The following is a 13,230-nucleotide window of genomic DNA, read 5'->3' on the forward strand; positions in this document are numbered from 1 at the left end:
TTGACAGAAAAACAGCTTTATTGGTGACCCGAAGGAGCCAAGGTCACTCCCAGGCCGCGTCAGCCTGCAAGGCCTTCTCCGGGCAGGAAAGTCAGTCACATAATTCACGGGGATTCCTGACAAGAGATCAGAGCTCTACTCCTAGTTATAAGAAAAATTCCCAAAATTCCTGATTTCAGAGTCAACACACAGAAGGTCCAAGGCTCGTGTCCTGACAGATATGCGTGTCCCGACAGATATGCGTGTCCCTGCCTGTCCCCACAGGGGAGGCTGACCGAGCTGTTCAGCAGTATCTGTGGGGCTGTGGAGACACGGTAGAGGCCCACAAAGCCACAGGGTCTCCCTGAGGCAAGTTTCCTGGAGAGTTCCAGCTCCAGCAGGGAGCGGGACCTGGCCCTCAGCTCGCACCCCAAGTCTGATGAGGTCGGGTCGCCGAGCAGGCCTAGGGAGCAGAGAACCCCACCGCACTGGCCCTCGGCACACGGACCCTCCATGGTCCAGGCTCAGTGGTGCCGCCACAGCCTGTCACTGGCCCCAGCCCCTCACTGCTGGGGTATCCCCAGCTTACTGATGGGGTACAGGTACCACATCACCACCCCCGAAGGGTTGATGATCACGGTGAAGTTCGTTTTATCCTGGAGGCCACTGATGATTTCACCCGTGTAGACGTCCTGGGCCTGCAGGGGGAGGATAGCACCAATGCCACCCTAAGGATGGCTGCACGGACCCCACCCCACCCCGCAGAGGATGAAACACCTGAACTTCGGTCTGCCTATGTGGAGCCTCCAGTATGCCCTACAGAAGTGGGAGCGTGAACCCCCGAATCACGTCCCCTCTGGCCAAGCCAAGCAGTACCTAAGCACAGGCCAGGGGTGAGAACCCAAGAGACGTGCCAGCAAGACCGAAGAGGGGAAGCCACGACCTTGGGGGCTGGCAGGACTCAGTTACACACAGCAGTTCATCTGTGTAGCTTGAAAGCACTGGAGCAGAGAACCGCACCAGCCAGAGGACCCACAGCTTAGGGGGACGGGTGTGTGAGTGAGAACTCAGCAGCGTCCCCTGGGAAGCCTGAAGTCCTGAGACAGCAGAGCACTCACCTCGTACACCACGGAGCTGCTGAAGTTCAGGTGGGCAAGGGACGAATGGTAGTGATAAGGCATGTCTGTCCTGCGGCTGAAGAAGACGATGGCGCTGGCCTCATTGACCAGGGGCCGCAAGTACACTTCAATGTAGGATTTCTCCTGGGCATGGAAGATGGCTAACTGGCTGGGGCCCCTGCTCAGCAGGCCCCGAAGCCCCCTTCCCAACCCTCCCTTGAACTCTGGGTCCCGCCAGCCCACAGAAGCTTAGAGGGGGAAAGACAGCCCTCTAGCACCAACTCCTCTAACTGCACCTTCCCTCCTCCTTTCTTTCTCTTTCTTCCCTTCTTCCTTCCTCCTTTCCTTTCCTTTCCTGACTCAACAGACGCTCCTGGACACTTCCTCTGTGCTAGGCCCCCTGTTTGGACACGACAAATGCTGCCTGAGGTCCTAACGTCAGAGAGCTCACAGGGTAACAGGAGGGACACCCGTGGACAGCCCCTGGCTCTAGACTGGAGGGCACAGTCCAGTGGGAATGACGAGCTCCGCCCCGAGGAGCCAGGAGGGGGAAGCCCCATCCTCCAGAAGGTCTCTGGGCCGGGCTCCACCGTCAGCCCCTCTGCAGGATCAGACGCCGCCTCTGGGCATCACCGGCTCAGCGGGTGCCTTCTAGAGTGGTGGAGATTCCTTTTCACTAGAGGGGCAAGGGTTCTGCACAGAGAGCACAAGCTCTGAGGCGACGCTGCAGGCCTCTAATCCTGTTGTGCCACTCACCCACTGTGTGGCCTCGGGACAATGTCACTGAGGCGCTTCAAGTTTACGTTTCCTCATTTGTAAAACCAGGAAGGAGCATCTACCTTCTGAGAAAATGTATCTAGAATGCCTAACACACAGCAGGTGCTCAAAAACTAGTAAATGCTACTACTAGTACTTAGTTATACTCCTTGGTTCAAGCAAGTCCTAAACTCTAAGGCAAGCCCAAGTTCTCTGCCAGACATCACAGACTTGTGCTGAAGTCTTGTATTAATACTTCCAAACCAGGGGGCCACGCTGTTCCCACGGGCATTTGTGGTGATGTCTCCCTTCCCCCAGTCCCGTGAGCTGTCCTGCTCTGGCCCTGCTATTACCCGGGTAAGTAGGGGACAGTCAGAGCAGCTGCCAGTAGGGCCTCCGACCGAATGCAACCAGGAGGGACTGAGTGGATTTTAGAGACCCCAATCCTGACCCCTTAACCTCCAGCTTGCAGCCTTGTTTTCAGGGAAGCCCAGTCTCTCAGCTTCCCCCCCTTCCCTGGCCCCATACCCCAGTACCTTGAGAATCCTGCGTCCCTGGATGCCTAAGGGATCCTGGTTGATTTTGATCATGAGTGGATTCTGCAGGATGTCTACGTTCTGGGCGGAGATGGTACGCAGGTCTGTGGACATCAACAGGGGAGCCGCCAGCACCGTCCACAGGGCCATCTGGGCTCGGGCTTGCTCGAAGCTGAGGCCAAAGTTCCCGATGAGCAACTAGGGGCAGGAGAGGAGTGCTCAGCTCTGCCCTCTACAGGGCGGTGGGCATGGGGACCAACCCTAAACTTGTAGCAAGACAAGAGAGAGATGGGGAGGACGGCCAGGTTATGGGCCCTAGTTCTGCCGATACTGTTCCCTGGCACTGTGGCTTTGGGGTGGGTCAAATCACTTTTCAGAGCCTCAGTGTTTTTTTTTTCCCAACAAGAGTGTAGGGGTGATAATATGTTCTAACCATGTCACAGGATGTTGAAAGAATCCAATAAATCCTACTGCCGAAGGCATTTATAAACTGGAACATGGAAGAAATACAGCCAGGGTGGTAGAAGTCAGACCTGAAGAGTGTCTGCTCCTGCCATTAGCTACCCACCTGCCCTAAAGATAGTTGCACCAATGGGCACTCCTGTCCCCAGGCAACCAGTATACACTGACAGGACAAACGATTATTGCTAACTCAACACTGTTGTGTACTTAATGAGACCAATTTAGTTACACAATGCATATGTGCCAAACGGTACTAAGCATTTAAAGGATCATCCTTCTGGGGACATCCCTGGTGGTCAGTGGTTAAGACTCCAAGCTGCCACTGCAGGGGGCATGGGTTCGATCCCAGGGCAGAGAACTAAGATTCTGCATGACATGTGGCACGACAAAAAATAAGAGTACTTGGCCCTTGGGCCTAGCACTCAGTAGGTCAGTGAAGGTCAGCTCCTCCCTAACCCCTGGGGAGTTGAGTCCTGTTTACAAAAACAGACATGCACTGGCCTAGAAAAATTAAAATAAAGGGTCATCCTTCTAACCCTCAAAACAACATTATTACAGGAGCTACTATTATTATTTCAATTTTCCAAATGACAAAGCTGAGGCACAGAAAAAATGAAGCCAAGTGCCCAAGGTAAGCGGCAGAGCTGGAGCTCCAACTTCAGCAGGTCCACTTCTCACCCTTTCCACCTGGCCTATTATTTGTAATTATTATAACTGCCACTGGGGGTAAATACTTGGTGACAGCTAGAAAACTGTAGGAGAAACTGCAGGGCAATTTAAGCGGTCAGGGCTATGAGTGAAGTAGGTATGAGGGGCCAGCTCTGCCCGTGGAGGGAACAGCACAGAGTGTTGTGAGGGGGCTCAGAGGCAGGCCTGGCAAGACAGTCCAGGGAGGGAATGATAGCAGAGGGGGGCTCGTGGTGCTCTCCATCCTACAGGGGGATGAAGCACCAGAGTCTCTCCAGACCAACTCTCAAGTTTGAGGAAACATCAGAACCGACTGGGAAGACTGTTAACAGTGGGCATTCCCAGGCCCTCCCTGAACATTCTAACCTAAGACGTGGGGGTGGGGCCCTGGGCAAAGAATAGTAAGCAAGCTCCCACGGCATGTCCCACACGGTGGTTCAAGGACACACTTCAGAGGTGTCGAGCTAGAGCCTGGCAAAGAGCATCCAGGAAGACAGCACACGGCCGTGGGCCCCGGGCCAGCCCCCTCCATGCTGGTACCACGTCTGGGTCGTTCCAGTGCCCCGGGCCGGCCACCGGCTGCAGCACGTCCTGGTGGGCCACAAACCAGTCCAGGATGGACAGCACGCTCCTCCAGGAGTCCTGGATGTCATCGAAGTTGCGCCAGAGGTTGCAGATGTCTGCCAGCAGGGTGTAGTTCACCTGGATGTGGAGGCAGGCAGAGTCCCGGGCCAGCGTCACACTCTGCGGCCCGGAGGCCTGTCCAGGAGCTGGGGAGCCTCAGCAGGGGACACAGAGCGTGGGAAGGCTTAAGAGATCAGGCTTTGAGCGTGCTCAGGATGAGGAAGGGCTTCGGAGGGAGTGCCCCTCCTCTGGGGCTGCCCAGGCCTCCCCTCCAGGCGTGCTGCTTGCCGGAAACTGACCCTTCCCTCTCATGCCAGCAGGGACCAAGCGCAGGGTATAGAAACCGGGGCTGGGGTACCCATAGCCTTCCTCCCACATGCCCACCCCTGTGTTCTCTCAGGGAGACTGCCACCCTCCACCAGGGTTCTCCATCCAGTCTACATATCTGATTCCACCCTTTCTAGCATCCCACATGCTGAGGGGCCCCTGGCGAGGTGCCCATGAGGCCTTTCGGAGGCTAGGCCCCACCTGCCTTGGCTTCACCAGTCTTCCGGTCCTCCAAGCCCACTCAGTACCACCCAGGATTCTGAGTGCTTGCAGCGGTGCTGTGTCAGCACCTGACACACAGCTCCCACACCCTTCAGCCCACCTGACAACTGTCTCCTCTAAGACCCTGGGCTGCTCAAGCCCTCAGGTACTCACGGCCTCCTACAAATCAGCATGTGAGCAACTAAGATGACAGAAGCTCTGGCTGCACAGAAGGCAAAAAGGCCTGGGTACGGGGTGGCACTGCCAGGTGGGTGCGGAGAATGGCTCACCTTTGGGGGGAGGCCCCCTTCATAGGCTGGCCAACTGCAGGAGAAGGCGATGGGGCGGCCTGTGGCATTCAGGGCAGCGGCCATCTTGGGGTACCCTGGAGAAGTCCAACCACCACATTTTAGGATGAAGAAACCCAAGGTGATCTCGGGCCTCAGCTCAAACCTCCCCCAACACGTGAGGAGACTAATGCTCAAAAGAGGAGGCACCTCTCCTGTACCAGAGCTGCACGCACACCCTGGGAAGAGCAAGGCACCAGCGCTCCGGGAGCCAAGATACCCCTAGGCCCTGGGGGAGAGGAACTGGGAAACACTACCCCTAGGGGCCATACAGCCAGCCAGTGGGGGGCCTTCCACGGCCACCCCTCCCTGTCTACCTAATGGCCCCAGCCAGCTGCGGGACCCACCCTCGGCCCGCTCCTGGGGGCTTGAGTAGCAGCCATCCAGCTTCAGCATGTCCACCTTCCACTCGGCGAAGGTTTGCGCATCCTGCACCACCTTGTCTAGCGTCGTTCCCGGGTAACCCATGCAGGTGAAGTTGCCCAAGTCCTCGTAGATGCCCAGCTTCAGGCCCAGGGAGTGAGCCTGGGGCGGGGAGGGGTTGAGAACACAGTGGATACCTCAGGGAACCACTCACAGGCATAGCTGACCAGGCCCCATTACAACCTTCAGAGGCTCCCAAAAGCCTGGAGGGAAGGGTCTCAGCTTTCTGGCCTGGCCTTGCCTCTGCCAACATGACCCTTCCCCTCCCTCCTACACACACACCTTGCGTGGGCTGTCTCAGCCTCTAGGCATTTCCTCCTGCCATCCCCTCTGCCTTGAATGCCCTCTCTAGGATCAGCCTCCTCAAGAGAACCTTCCTGAAATCCCAGGCTGAATAAGAGGTTTTTCATTGCTCTTGCTCACGACCGTGACTCACAACTACCTGTTCACGTATCTATCTCCTCCACCAAACTGTTTGTTCTCAGGCAGGGACTATAGAAATGAGCCCTAAGTAGGATGGGGTGGAAAGAGTGGTCTGGCCCGCAGGCCAACGGGCAGGACAGGGCTGGGGTGGGGGGCTCACATAGTCAGCCAGGAAGGCAATGCCGTGGGGGAAGCGCTTGCGATCTGGCACCAGGTTGCCCTTGGCATCACGTCCACCAATCCAGCAGTCATCGATGTTAAGGTATACGTAGCCCAGTTCCCGCCATCCATCCTGCGCCAGCCGGTCAGCCATCTCCATGAAGAGCTCCTCACTGGCGAGGGGCAGGGGAGAGGGCACGCTGCTCAGTGGCCCAGCGTGGGCCTCGCCCTAACCCCACCCCCCTTCCTCAGAGGGTTTCAAACTTCTTAGATACTCTGAGTGTGGATCCAGCCTGTAAGGACCGTGGCCTTTGCTGTCAAGCTAGAGACTAAGCCAGGTGACCAAGGGTTACGTCCTGAGCCATAAGCAGGGTGGAGCGAAAGGGGTGATTTGGCTTCCAGGCCAAGAAGCAGGACTGGGCCAGTGGGAAGCACGTGGGGTCAGGCCTGACCCTTAACTGTGATCTCCTTTCCCTTATCTCAGGGGCTGGGTCCCCTACAGGCCTGAGGTCACCACAGATGCCCCCAAGCTGGTCATGAGGCTGAGTGCCAGATGTCTCAAAAGTTACCTCCGGTTGCTTCCTCTCCGGGATAGGGGTGGCCCTGACCCTGCCCTCTTTCCGAGCTGACCCCCACCCTCGCCTGCCCCCACTCCTGTCTGCTGGTGCAGACCTGACTCACCTGATGCAGTTCTTCGGGTCCTCATTGCAGTCAATGTTGCAGCGGAAGCGTTCCCAGGCCAGCCAGCCCATGGGTGGCTTCCGCAGGAGCCCATTCTCCAGGACTAGCACCTGGGCCACCAAGGCCAGCAAGAGCACTGTAGTGGGGTGGACTGTGAGTGGCTCCCATAGCCCCAGCCCTCTCCCCACCCCATCCGCATGCCGCCCAGCCCCACACGTTAGGGGAACTAGACTCTCCAGCTTAAGGTGGAAAGGGCTCTTCCTGCAACTGCTGGCTCCCACCAGGCTGTGAGTGGGTGGACAGCCCCAGGCATAGTGCGGTCGGTGTCTGAGGCCTGGATTCCCCCCTGCTGTCGCCACAGCAGTGCTGGGATCACCAAAATCTAACATCTGGAGTCACAGGCTTTCTACACCCTGACCAGCTCTCCCTACTCCATTCACACAGAACTTGACAGGACACTGTAGCCAGGACCCAGGTCTCCTGAGCCCCATCCAGGGCTCGGTGTTCTCCGTGGGCACCCAAGAGGCTTCAGAAGGGCTTAAGAGGTCAGCTGGCGGGAACAGCGCCGTAGGGCCTTAAATTGCTATCTGTAAAATGGAATACTGATGTTATACGGCTGTTATCAGCACACTTTGATGTTACAGAAGATAGGGCCTCTGGCTGTGAGGTAGAGGGGGTGAGCAAAGAAGAGGTCTCTTTGAAGGGGAACTGATTCTTGCCTGGGAAGGATCTCCTCCTTTCCTGGCCCACCTCCAAGAATAAGAGAGGAACATGTCTCCCCATATGCCCACATCAGGGAAGGAGGCCCAGAAACCACAGGACTGGAACTTCCTCCAGGCAGCACCACCGCCTCCCTTCCCACAAGTGGTCACTTACCCCTCCCAAAGCCACACACACCCAACCCAGTCCATGTAGGTACCTGTCTTCAGCAACATTGCTCTGGACTCAGCGGTCTCAGGACCTGACCAGATCTGCTCTGCTTTTACCAGCCTCCGTATGTTGGGATTTGGAAGCTAAGAAACGTTAGAAAAGCACTGAAAAAAAAAAGAAAGAAAAGCACTGGGGTCCCTCCTGTTTGACTAGCCCTGCCGTCCTTAACCTTGGGTATGGATCCCACACTGGGTGCCCAAGGCGCCCTCACAGCGCCCAGTCTCTTCCCCCAGCCATCACTTCCCCGAGCCTGGGTTCTCCCGTCGGAAATACTCAACAAAGTTTCGTGGACGTTAGACCTCACCTCCTCTGCCCTGCTGGGGACCCCGAGTGCCCAAGGGTGACCCTCTGCCAGGCTAGGGTCAGAGAGAGGCACCGACAGACTGCAGGACGCCCAGGAAGATCGGAGGTGGCGGGCCGGGAGCCAGGCCTCCGCTCCCACCGGGGCTGGGTTGCCGCCGCCGCCCCCAAAGGCCGCAGGCCCAGCGGCCCAGCCCTGGGAGCCCACCCACAGTCGCCCATCCTCGGCAGCTCACCGACTCTTCCGCTGCGATCTGAGCCGCCGCCTGGTTCGGCCTCCCGAGTAGACTACCGCCGCAGTCACCTGATTCGTCTACCGCGTTCCAGCGGGGCGAGGCCTGACGGACGCAAACCTTCCCGACGGAACCTATCAGAATCCCCCTAGCAACGTCCTGCCCCGCCCTACACGGGCCCAGAAAGCCCTCGGAACCTCCCAAAGCCCCTCCTCCTTTGAGCTCCGGGTCTGCGCGCTCCCGAGGCAGGCACCCGCCCATCTCACAAGCTCCCGATCTCCGCCGAGCTAGTCTCTTCGCTTCCGCCGGGTCCCTTAAGGCGAGGAATCAGTTCAGTTCAGTCGCTCAGTCGTGTCCGGCTTTTTGAGACCCCATGGACTGCAGCATGCCAGGCCTCCCTGTCCATCACCAATTCCCGGAGTTTACTCAAACTCATGTCCATTGAGTCGGTGATGCCATCCAACCATCTCATCCTCTGTCGTCCCCTTCTCCCGCCTTCAATCTTTCCCAGCCTCCGGATCAGTTGAGCTGTTTCAAATCCTGAAAGATGATGCTGTGAAAGTGCTGCACTCAATATGCCAGCAAATTTGGAAAACTCAGCAGTGGCCACAGGACTGGAAAAGGTCAGTTTTCATTCCAATCCCAAAGAAAGGCAATGCCAAAGAATGCTCAAACTACCGCACGATTGCACTCATCTCATACGCTAGTAAAGTAATGCTCAAAATTCTCCAAGCCAGACTTCAGCAATGCGTGAACCGTAAACTCCCTGATGTTCAAGCTGGTTTTAGAAAAGGCAGAGGAACCAGAGATCAAATTGCCAACATCCACTGGATCATGGAAAAAGCAAGAGAGTGCCAGAAAAACATCTATTTCTGCTTTATTGACTATGCCAAAGCCTTTGACTGTGTGGATCACAATAAACTGTGGAAAATTCTGAAAGAGATGGGAATACCAGGCCACCTGACCTGCCTCTTGAGAAATCTGTATGCAGATCAGGAAGCAACAGTTAGAACTGGACATGGAACAACAGACTGGTTCCAAATAGGAAAAGGAGTATGTCAAGGCTGTATATTGTCACCCTGCTTATGTAACTTATATGCAGAATACATCATGAGAAACGCTGGACTGGAAGAAACACAAGCTGGAATCAAGATTGCTGGGAGAAATATCAATAACCTCAGATATGCAGATGACACCACCCTTATGGCAGAAAGTGAAGAGGAGCTAAAAAGCCTCTTGATGAAAGTGAAAGAGGAGAGTGAAAAAGTTGGCTTAAAGCTCAACATTCAGAAAACAAAAATCATGGCATCTGGTCCCATCACTTCATGGGAAATAGATGGGGAAACACTGGAAACAGTGTCAGACTTTATTTTGGGGAGCTCCAAAATCACTGCAGATGGTGACTGCAGCCATGAAATTAAAAGACGCTTACTCCTTGGAAGAAAAGTTATGACCAACCTAGATAGTATATTCAAAAGCAGAGACATTACTTTGCCAACTAAGGTCCATCTAGTCATGGCTATGGTTTTTCCTGTGGTCATGTATAGATGTGAGAGTTGGACTGTGAAGAAGGCTGAGTGCTGAAGAATTGATGCTTTTGAACTGTGGTGTTGGAGAAGACTCTTGAGAGTCCCTTGGACTGCAAGGAGATCCAACCAGTCCATTCTGAAGGAGATCAACCCTGGGATTTCTTTGGAAAGAATGATGCTAAAGCTGAAGCTCCAGTACTTTGGACACCTCATGCAAAGAGTTGACTCATTGGGGGAGACTCTGATGCTGGGAGGGATTGGGAGCAGGAGGAGAAGGGGACGACCAAGGATGAGATGTCTGGATGGCATCACTGACTTGATGGACGTAAGTCTGAGTGAACTCTGGGAGATGGTGATGAACAGGGAGGCCTGGCGTGCTGCGATTCATGGGGTCGCAAAGAATCAGACCAGACTGAGCGACTGACCTGAGCCTCAGGGTCTTTTCCAAGGAGTCAGTTCTTTGCATCAGGTGGCCAAAGTTTTGGAGTTTCAGCTTCAGCATCAGTCCTTCCAATGAATATTCAGGACTGATTTCCTTTAGGAAGGACTGGATCTCCTTGCTGTCCAAGGGACACTCAAGAGTCTTCTGACTAGGGTAATGTAGATGCTCATTTAATAGCTGTGGCATGGATACTTGCTGAGGGCGTTTTTAAAGAAAAATGAGAGCATGCCCTGGAGTATGGCCCATAGTAAACCACTCAGAAACTGTAGTGGAAGATGAATAGGTGCTATGAACCGCTTTTTATTTTTATTTTTTTAAATTTATTTATTTTAATTGGAGGTTAATTACTTTACAATATTGTATTGGTTTTGCCATACGTCAACATGAATCTGCCACAGGTATACACGTGTTCCCCATCCTGAACCCCCTCCCTTCTCCCTCCCCGTACCATCCCTCTGGGTCATCTCAGTGCATCAGCCCCAAGCATCCAGTATCATGCATCGAACCTGGACTGGTGATTCGTTTAATATATGATATTATACATGTTTCAATGCCATTCTCCCAAATCATCTCACCCTCACTCTCTCCCACAGAGTCCAAAAGACTGTTCGCCAGGAGACTCTCCTATCTTGCCTGACACTTGGGCCACCCATTATGCTCATCCAGACACTCTGCATTCTTTCCGTTTTCATTCATCACAGTCCTACTGAGCAACGACTAGATAACAAACACTTTATTCTTGACACCTTCACTTGGATGGTCAAAGGCATGTCAAACAGAACTGGCTCCAAAAACCTGCCACTTTCGTATCTCAGGTTACTGGCAACTTTCCTTTCAGATGCCCAGGCCAAAATATTAGAGTTCTCCTTGGCTCCTCTTCCCCTCATTCCCTACGTCCAGTCTCTGTGCAAACCTAGTACTCTCCACCTTCAAACCCCATGCTGAGGAATTTCCCTGTGGTCCAGTGGTTAAGACTCCCTGTGTCGATCATGATAAACTGTGGAAAATTCTGAAAGAGATGGGAATACCAGGCCACTTGACCTGCCTCTTGAGAAACTTATATACAGGTCAGGAAGCAACAGTTAGAACTGGACATGGAACAACAGACTGGTTCCAAATAGGAAAAGGAGTATGTCAAGGCTGTATATTGTCACCCTGCTTATTTAACTTATATGCAGAGTACATCATGAGAAACGCTGGACTGGAAGAAACACAAGCTGGAATCAAGATTGCTGGGAGAAATATCAATAACCTCAGATATGCAGATGACACCACCCTTATGGCAGAAAGTGAAGAGGAGCTAAAAAGCCTCTTGATGAAAGTGAAAGAGGAGAGTGAAAAAGTTGGCTTAAAGCTCAACATTCAGAAAACAAAAATCATGGCATCTGGTCCCATCACTTCATGGGAAATAGATGGGGAAACAGTGTCAGACTTCATTTTGGGGGCTCCAAAGTCACTGCAGATGGTGATTGCAGCCATGAAATTAAAGACGCTTACTCCTTGGAAGAAAAGTTATGACCAACCTAGATAGTATATTCAAAAGCAGAGACATTGCTTTGCCAACAAAGGTCCGTCTAGTCAAGGCTATGGTTTTTCCTATGGTCATGTATGGATGTGAGAGTTGGACTGTGAAGAAAGCTGAGTGCTGAAGAATTGATGCTTTTGAACTGTAGTGTTGGAGAAGACTCTTGAGAGTCCCTTGGACTGCAAGAAGATCCAACCAGTCCATTCTGAAGGAGATCAACCCTGGGATTTCTTTGGAAAGAATGATGCTAAAACTGAAACTCCAGTACTTTGGCCACCTCATGCGAAGAGTTGACTCATTGGAGAAGACTCTGATGCTGCGAGGGACTGGGGGAAGGAGGAGAAGGGGACGACAGACGATGAGATGTCTGGATGGCATCACCGACTCGATGGACGTGAGTCTGAGTGAACTCCGGGAGATGGTGATGGACAGGGAGGCCTGCGTGCTGCGATTCATGGGGTTGCAAAGAGTCGGATACGACTGAGCGACTGAACTGACTGACTGACTTCTACCGCAGGGGGCGCTGGTTCCATACTTGGCTGGGGAAGGAAGCTTCTGCGTGCCCACGCAGTGCGTCCAAAAAAATTATCAAGCAAACAAAACTGAATTTGGCCATTTCTACTCTCCCAGCCCGCATCACATCTTGCCTGGATTACTCCAGCATCCTCCTCACTGGTCTGCTTCAACTCATATTGTTTTCTTCCTACTAGCCAGAGAAATCCTTTAAAACAGCTCAAGACCTCACTCGAAGGCTTCCCTGGTGACTCAGTGGTAAAGAATCTCCCTGCCAATGCAGGAGACACGGATTTGATCGGTGGTCCAGGAAGACTGGACATTACCAGGAGCCACAACTATTGAGCCTTTGCTCTGGAGCCTGGGAACTGAACTACCGAAGCCTTCTCACCCTAGAGCCAGGGCTCAGCAACGAGAAGCCGTGGCGATGAGAGGCCCGCACACTCCAACTAGAGAGTAGCTCCTGCTCCCTGCAACTAGAGAAAAGCCCGGCAGCAATGAAGATAGAGCACAATAAATAATTATTAAAGAAAAACAAAAAACAAAAAACAAAACCTCATTCAAGACCTGGTGATGGCTGTTCATTTCAGTCTGGAGTAGCAACCCTCACAGATTTACAAAGCCCCACCCCACACATTCTAAGCCCATATCCTGCTGCTCCTGCCACTCCCCAACACACACACACACACGCATGCACACACACACGGGTCTCTTTTCAGTTCCTCAAATACAACAGGTCTCAGAGCCGTTGCACTAGCTGTTCCTTCTGCCTGGAATGCTCTCTCTCCAGATTCTGGCATGACTGGCTCCCTGGTTTCCTTCAATTATTTCTCAAATGTCACATTCTGGGTGAGGCCTACTGTGACCCTTCTGTTTAAAATTGCAACCTTCCTACCGCACCCCCCACCCCATTCCCAGACTCCTTGCCCCTGCTCTATATTTTCCACAGAACTTATTGCCTCCTATCTCATTTATTATGGTGTCTATTAGTAACTGAATAAAAGTTAGTGGACGAGACAGATAATAAACAGGAAA

At 53.4% G+C, this 13,230-nt stretch overlaps 1 protein-coding gene across 7 annotated transcripts in view; it reads right to left on the reverse strand.

Moving 5' to 3' along the window:
• Nucleotides 1–13,230, reverse strand: part of NAGA (alpha-N-acetylgalactosaminidase) — a 19,536-nt gene continuing 6,306 nt past the window's right edge. The window contains exons 2-11 of one of the 7 annotated variants that reach the window (XM_069586120.1): nt 8,190–8,726; nt 7,643–7,757; nt 6,724–6,859; nt 6,044–6,215; nt 5,385–5,562; nt 4,981–5,075; nt 4,079–4,240; nt 2,390–2,587; nt 1,098–1,241; nt 1–677 (exon numbers count right to left, since the gene is read on the reverse strand). In XM_069586120.1, coding sequence (XP_069442221.1) covers nt 543–677; nt 1,098–1,241; nt 2,390–2,587; nt 4,079–4,240; nt 4,981–5,075; nt 5,385–5,562; nt 6,044–6,215; nt 6,724–6,859; nt 7,643–7,658 — 1,236 coding nt within the window. In that variant the 5' untranslated portion in view covers nt 7,659–7,757; nt 8,190–8,726 and the 3' untranslated portion in view covers nt 1–542. Of the gene's footprint in view, nt 678–1,097; nt 1,242–2,389; nt 2,588–4,078; nt 4,241–4,980; nt 5,076–5,384; nt 5,563–6,043; nt 6,216–6,723; nt 7,311–7,642; nt 7,758–8,189; nt 8,727–13,230 lie in introns of those variants that run through there. The other 6 variants (XM_069586117.1, XM_069586121.1, XM_069586119.1 and 3 more) reach the window with 6 other exon arrangements.

This window comes from Ovis canadensis, chromosome 3 (genome assembly GCF_042477335.2).
Source record: "Ovis canadensis isolate MfBH-ARS-UI-01 breed Bighorn chromosome 3, ARS-UI_OviCan_v2, whole genome shotgun sequence".
NCBI classification, from domain to species: Eukaryota; Metazoa; Chordata; class Mammalia; order Artiodactyla; family Bovidae; genus Ovis; species Ovis canadensis.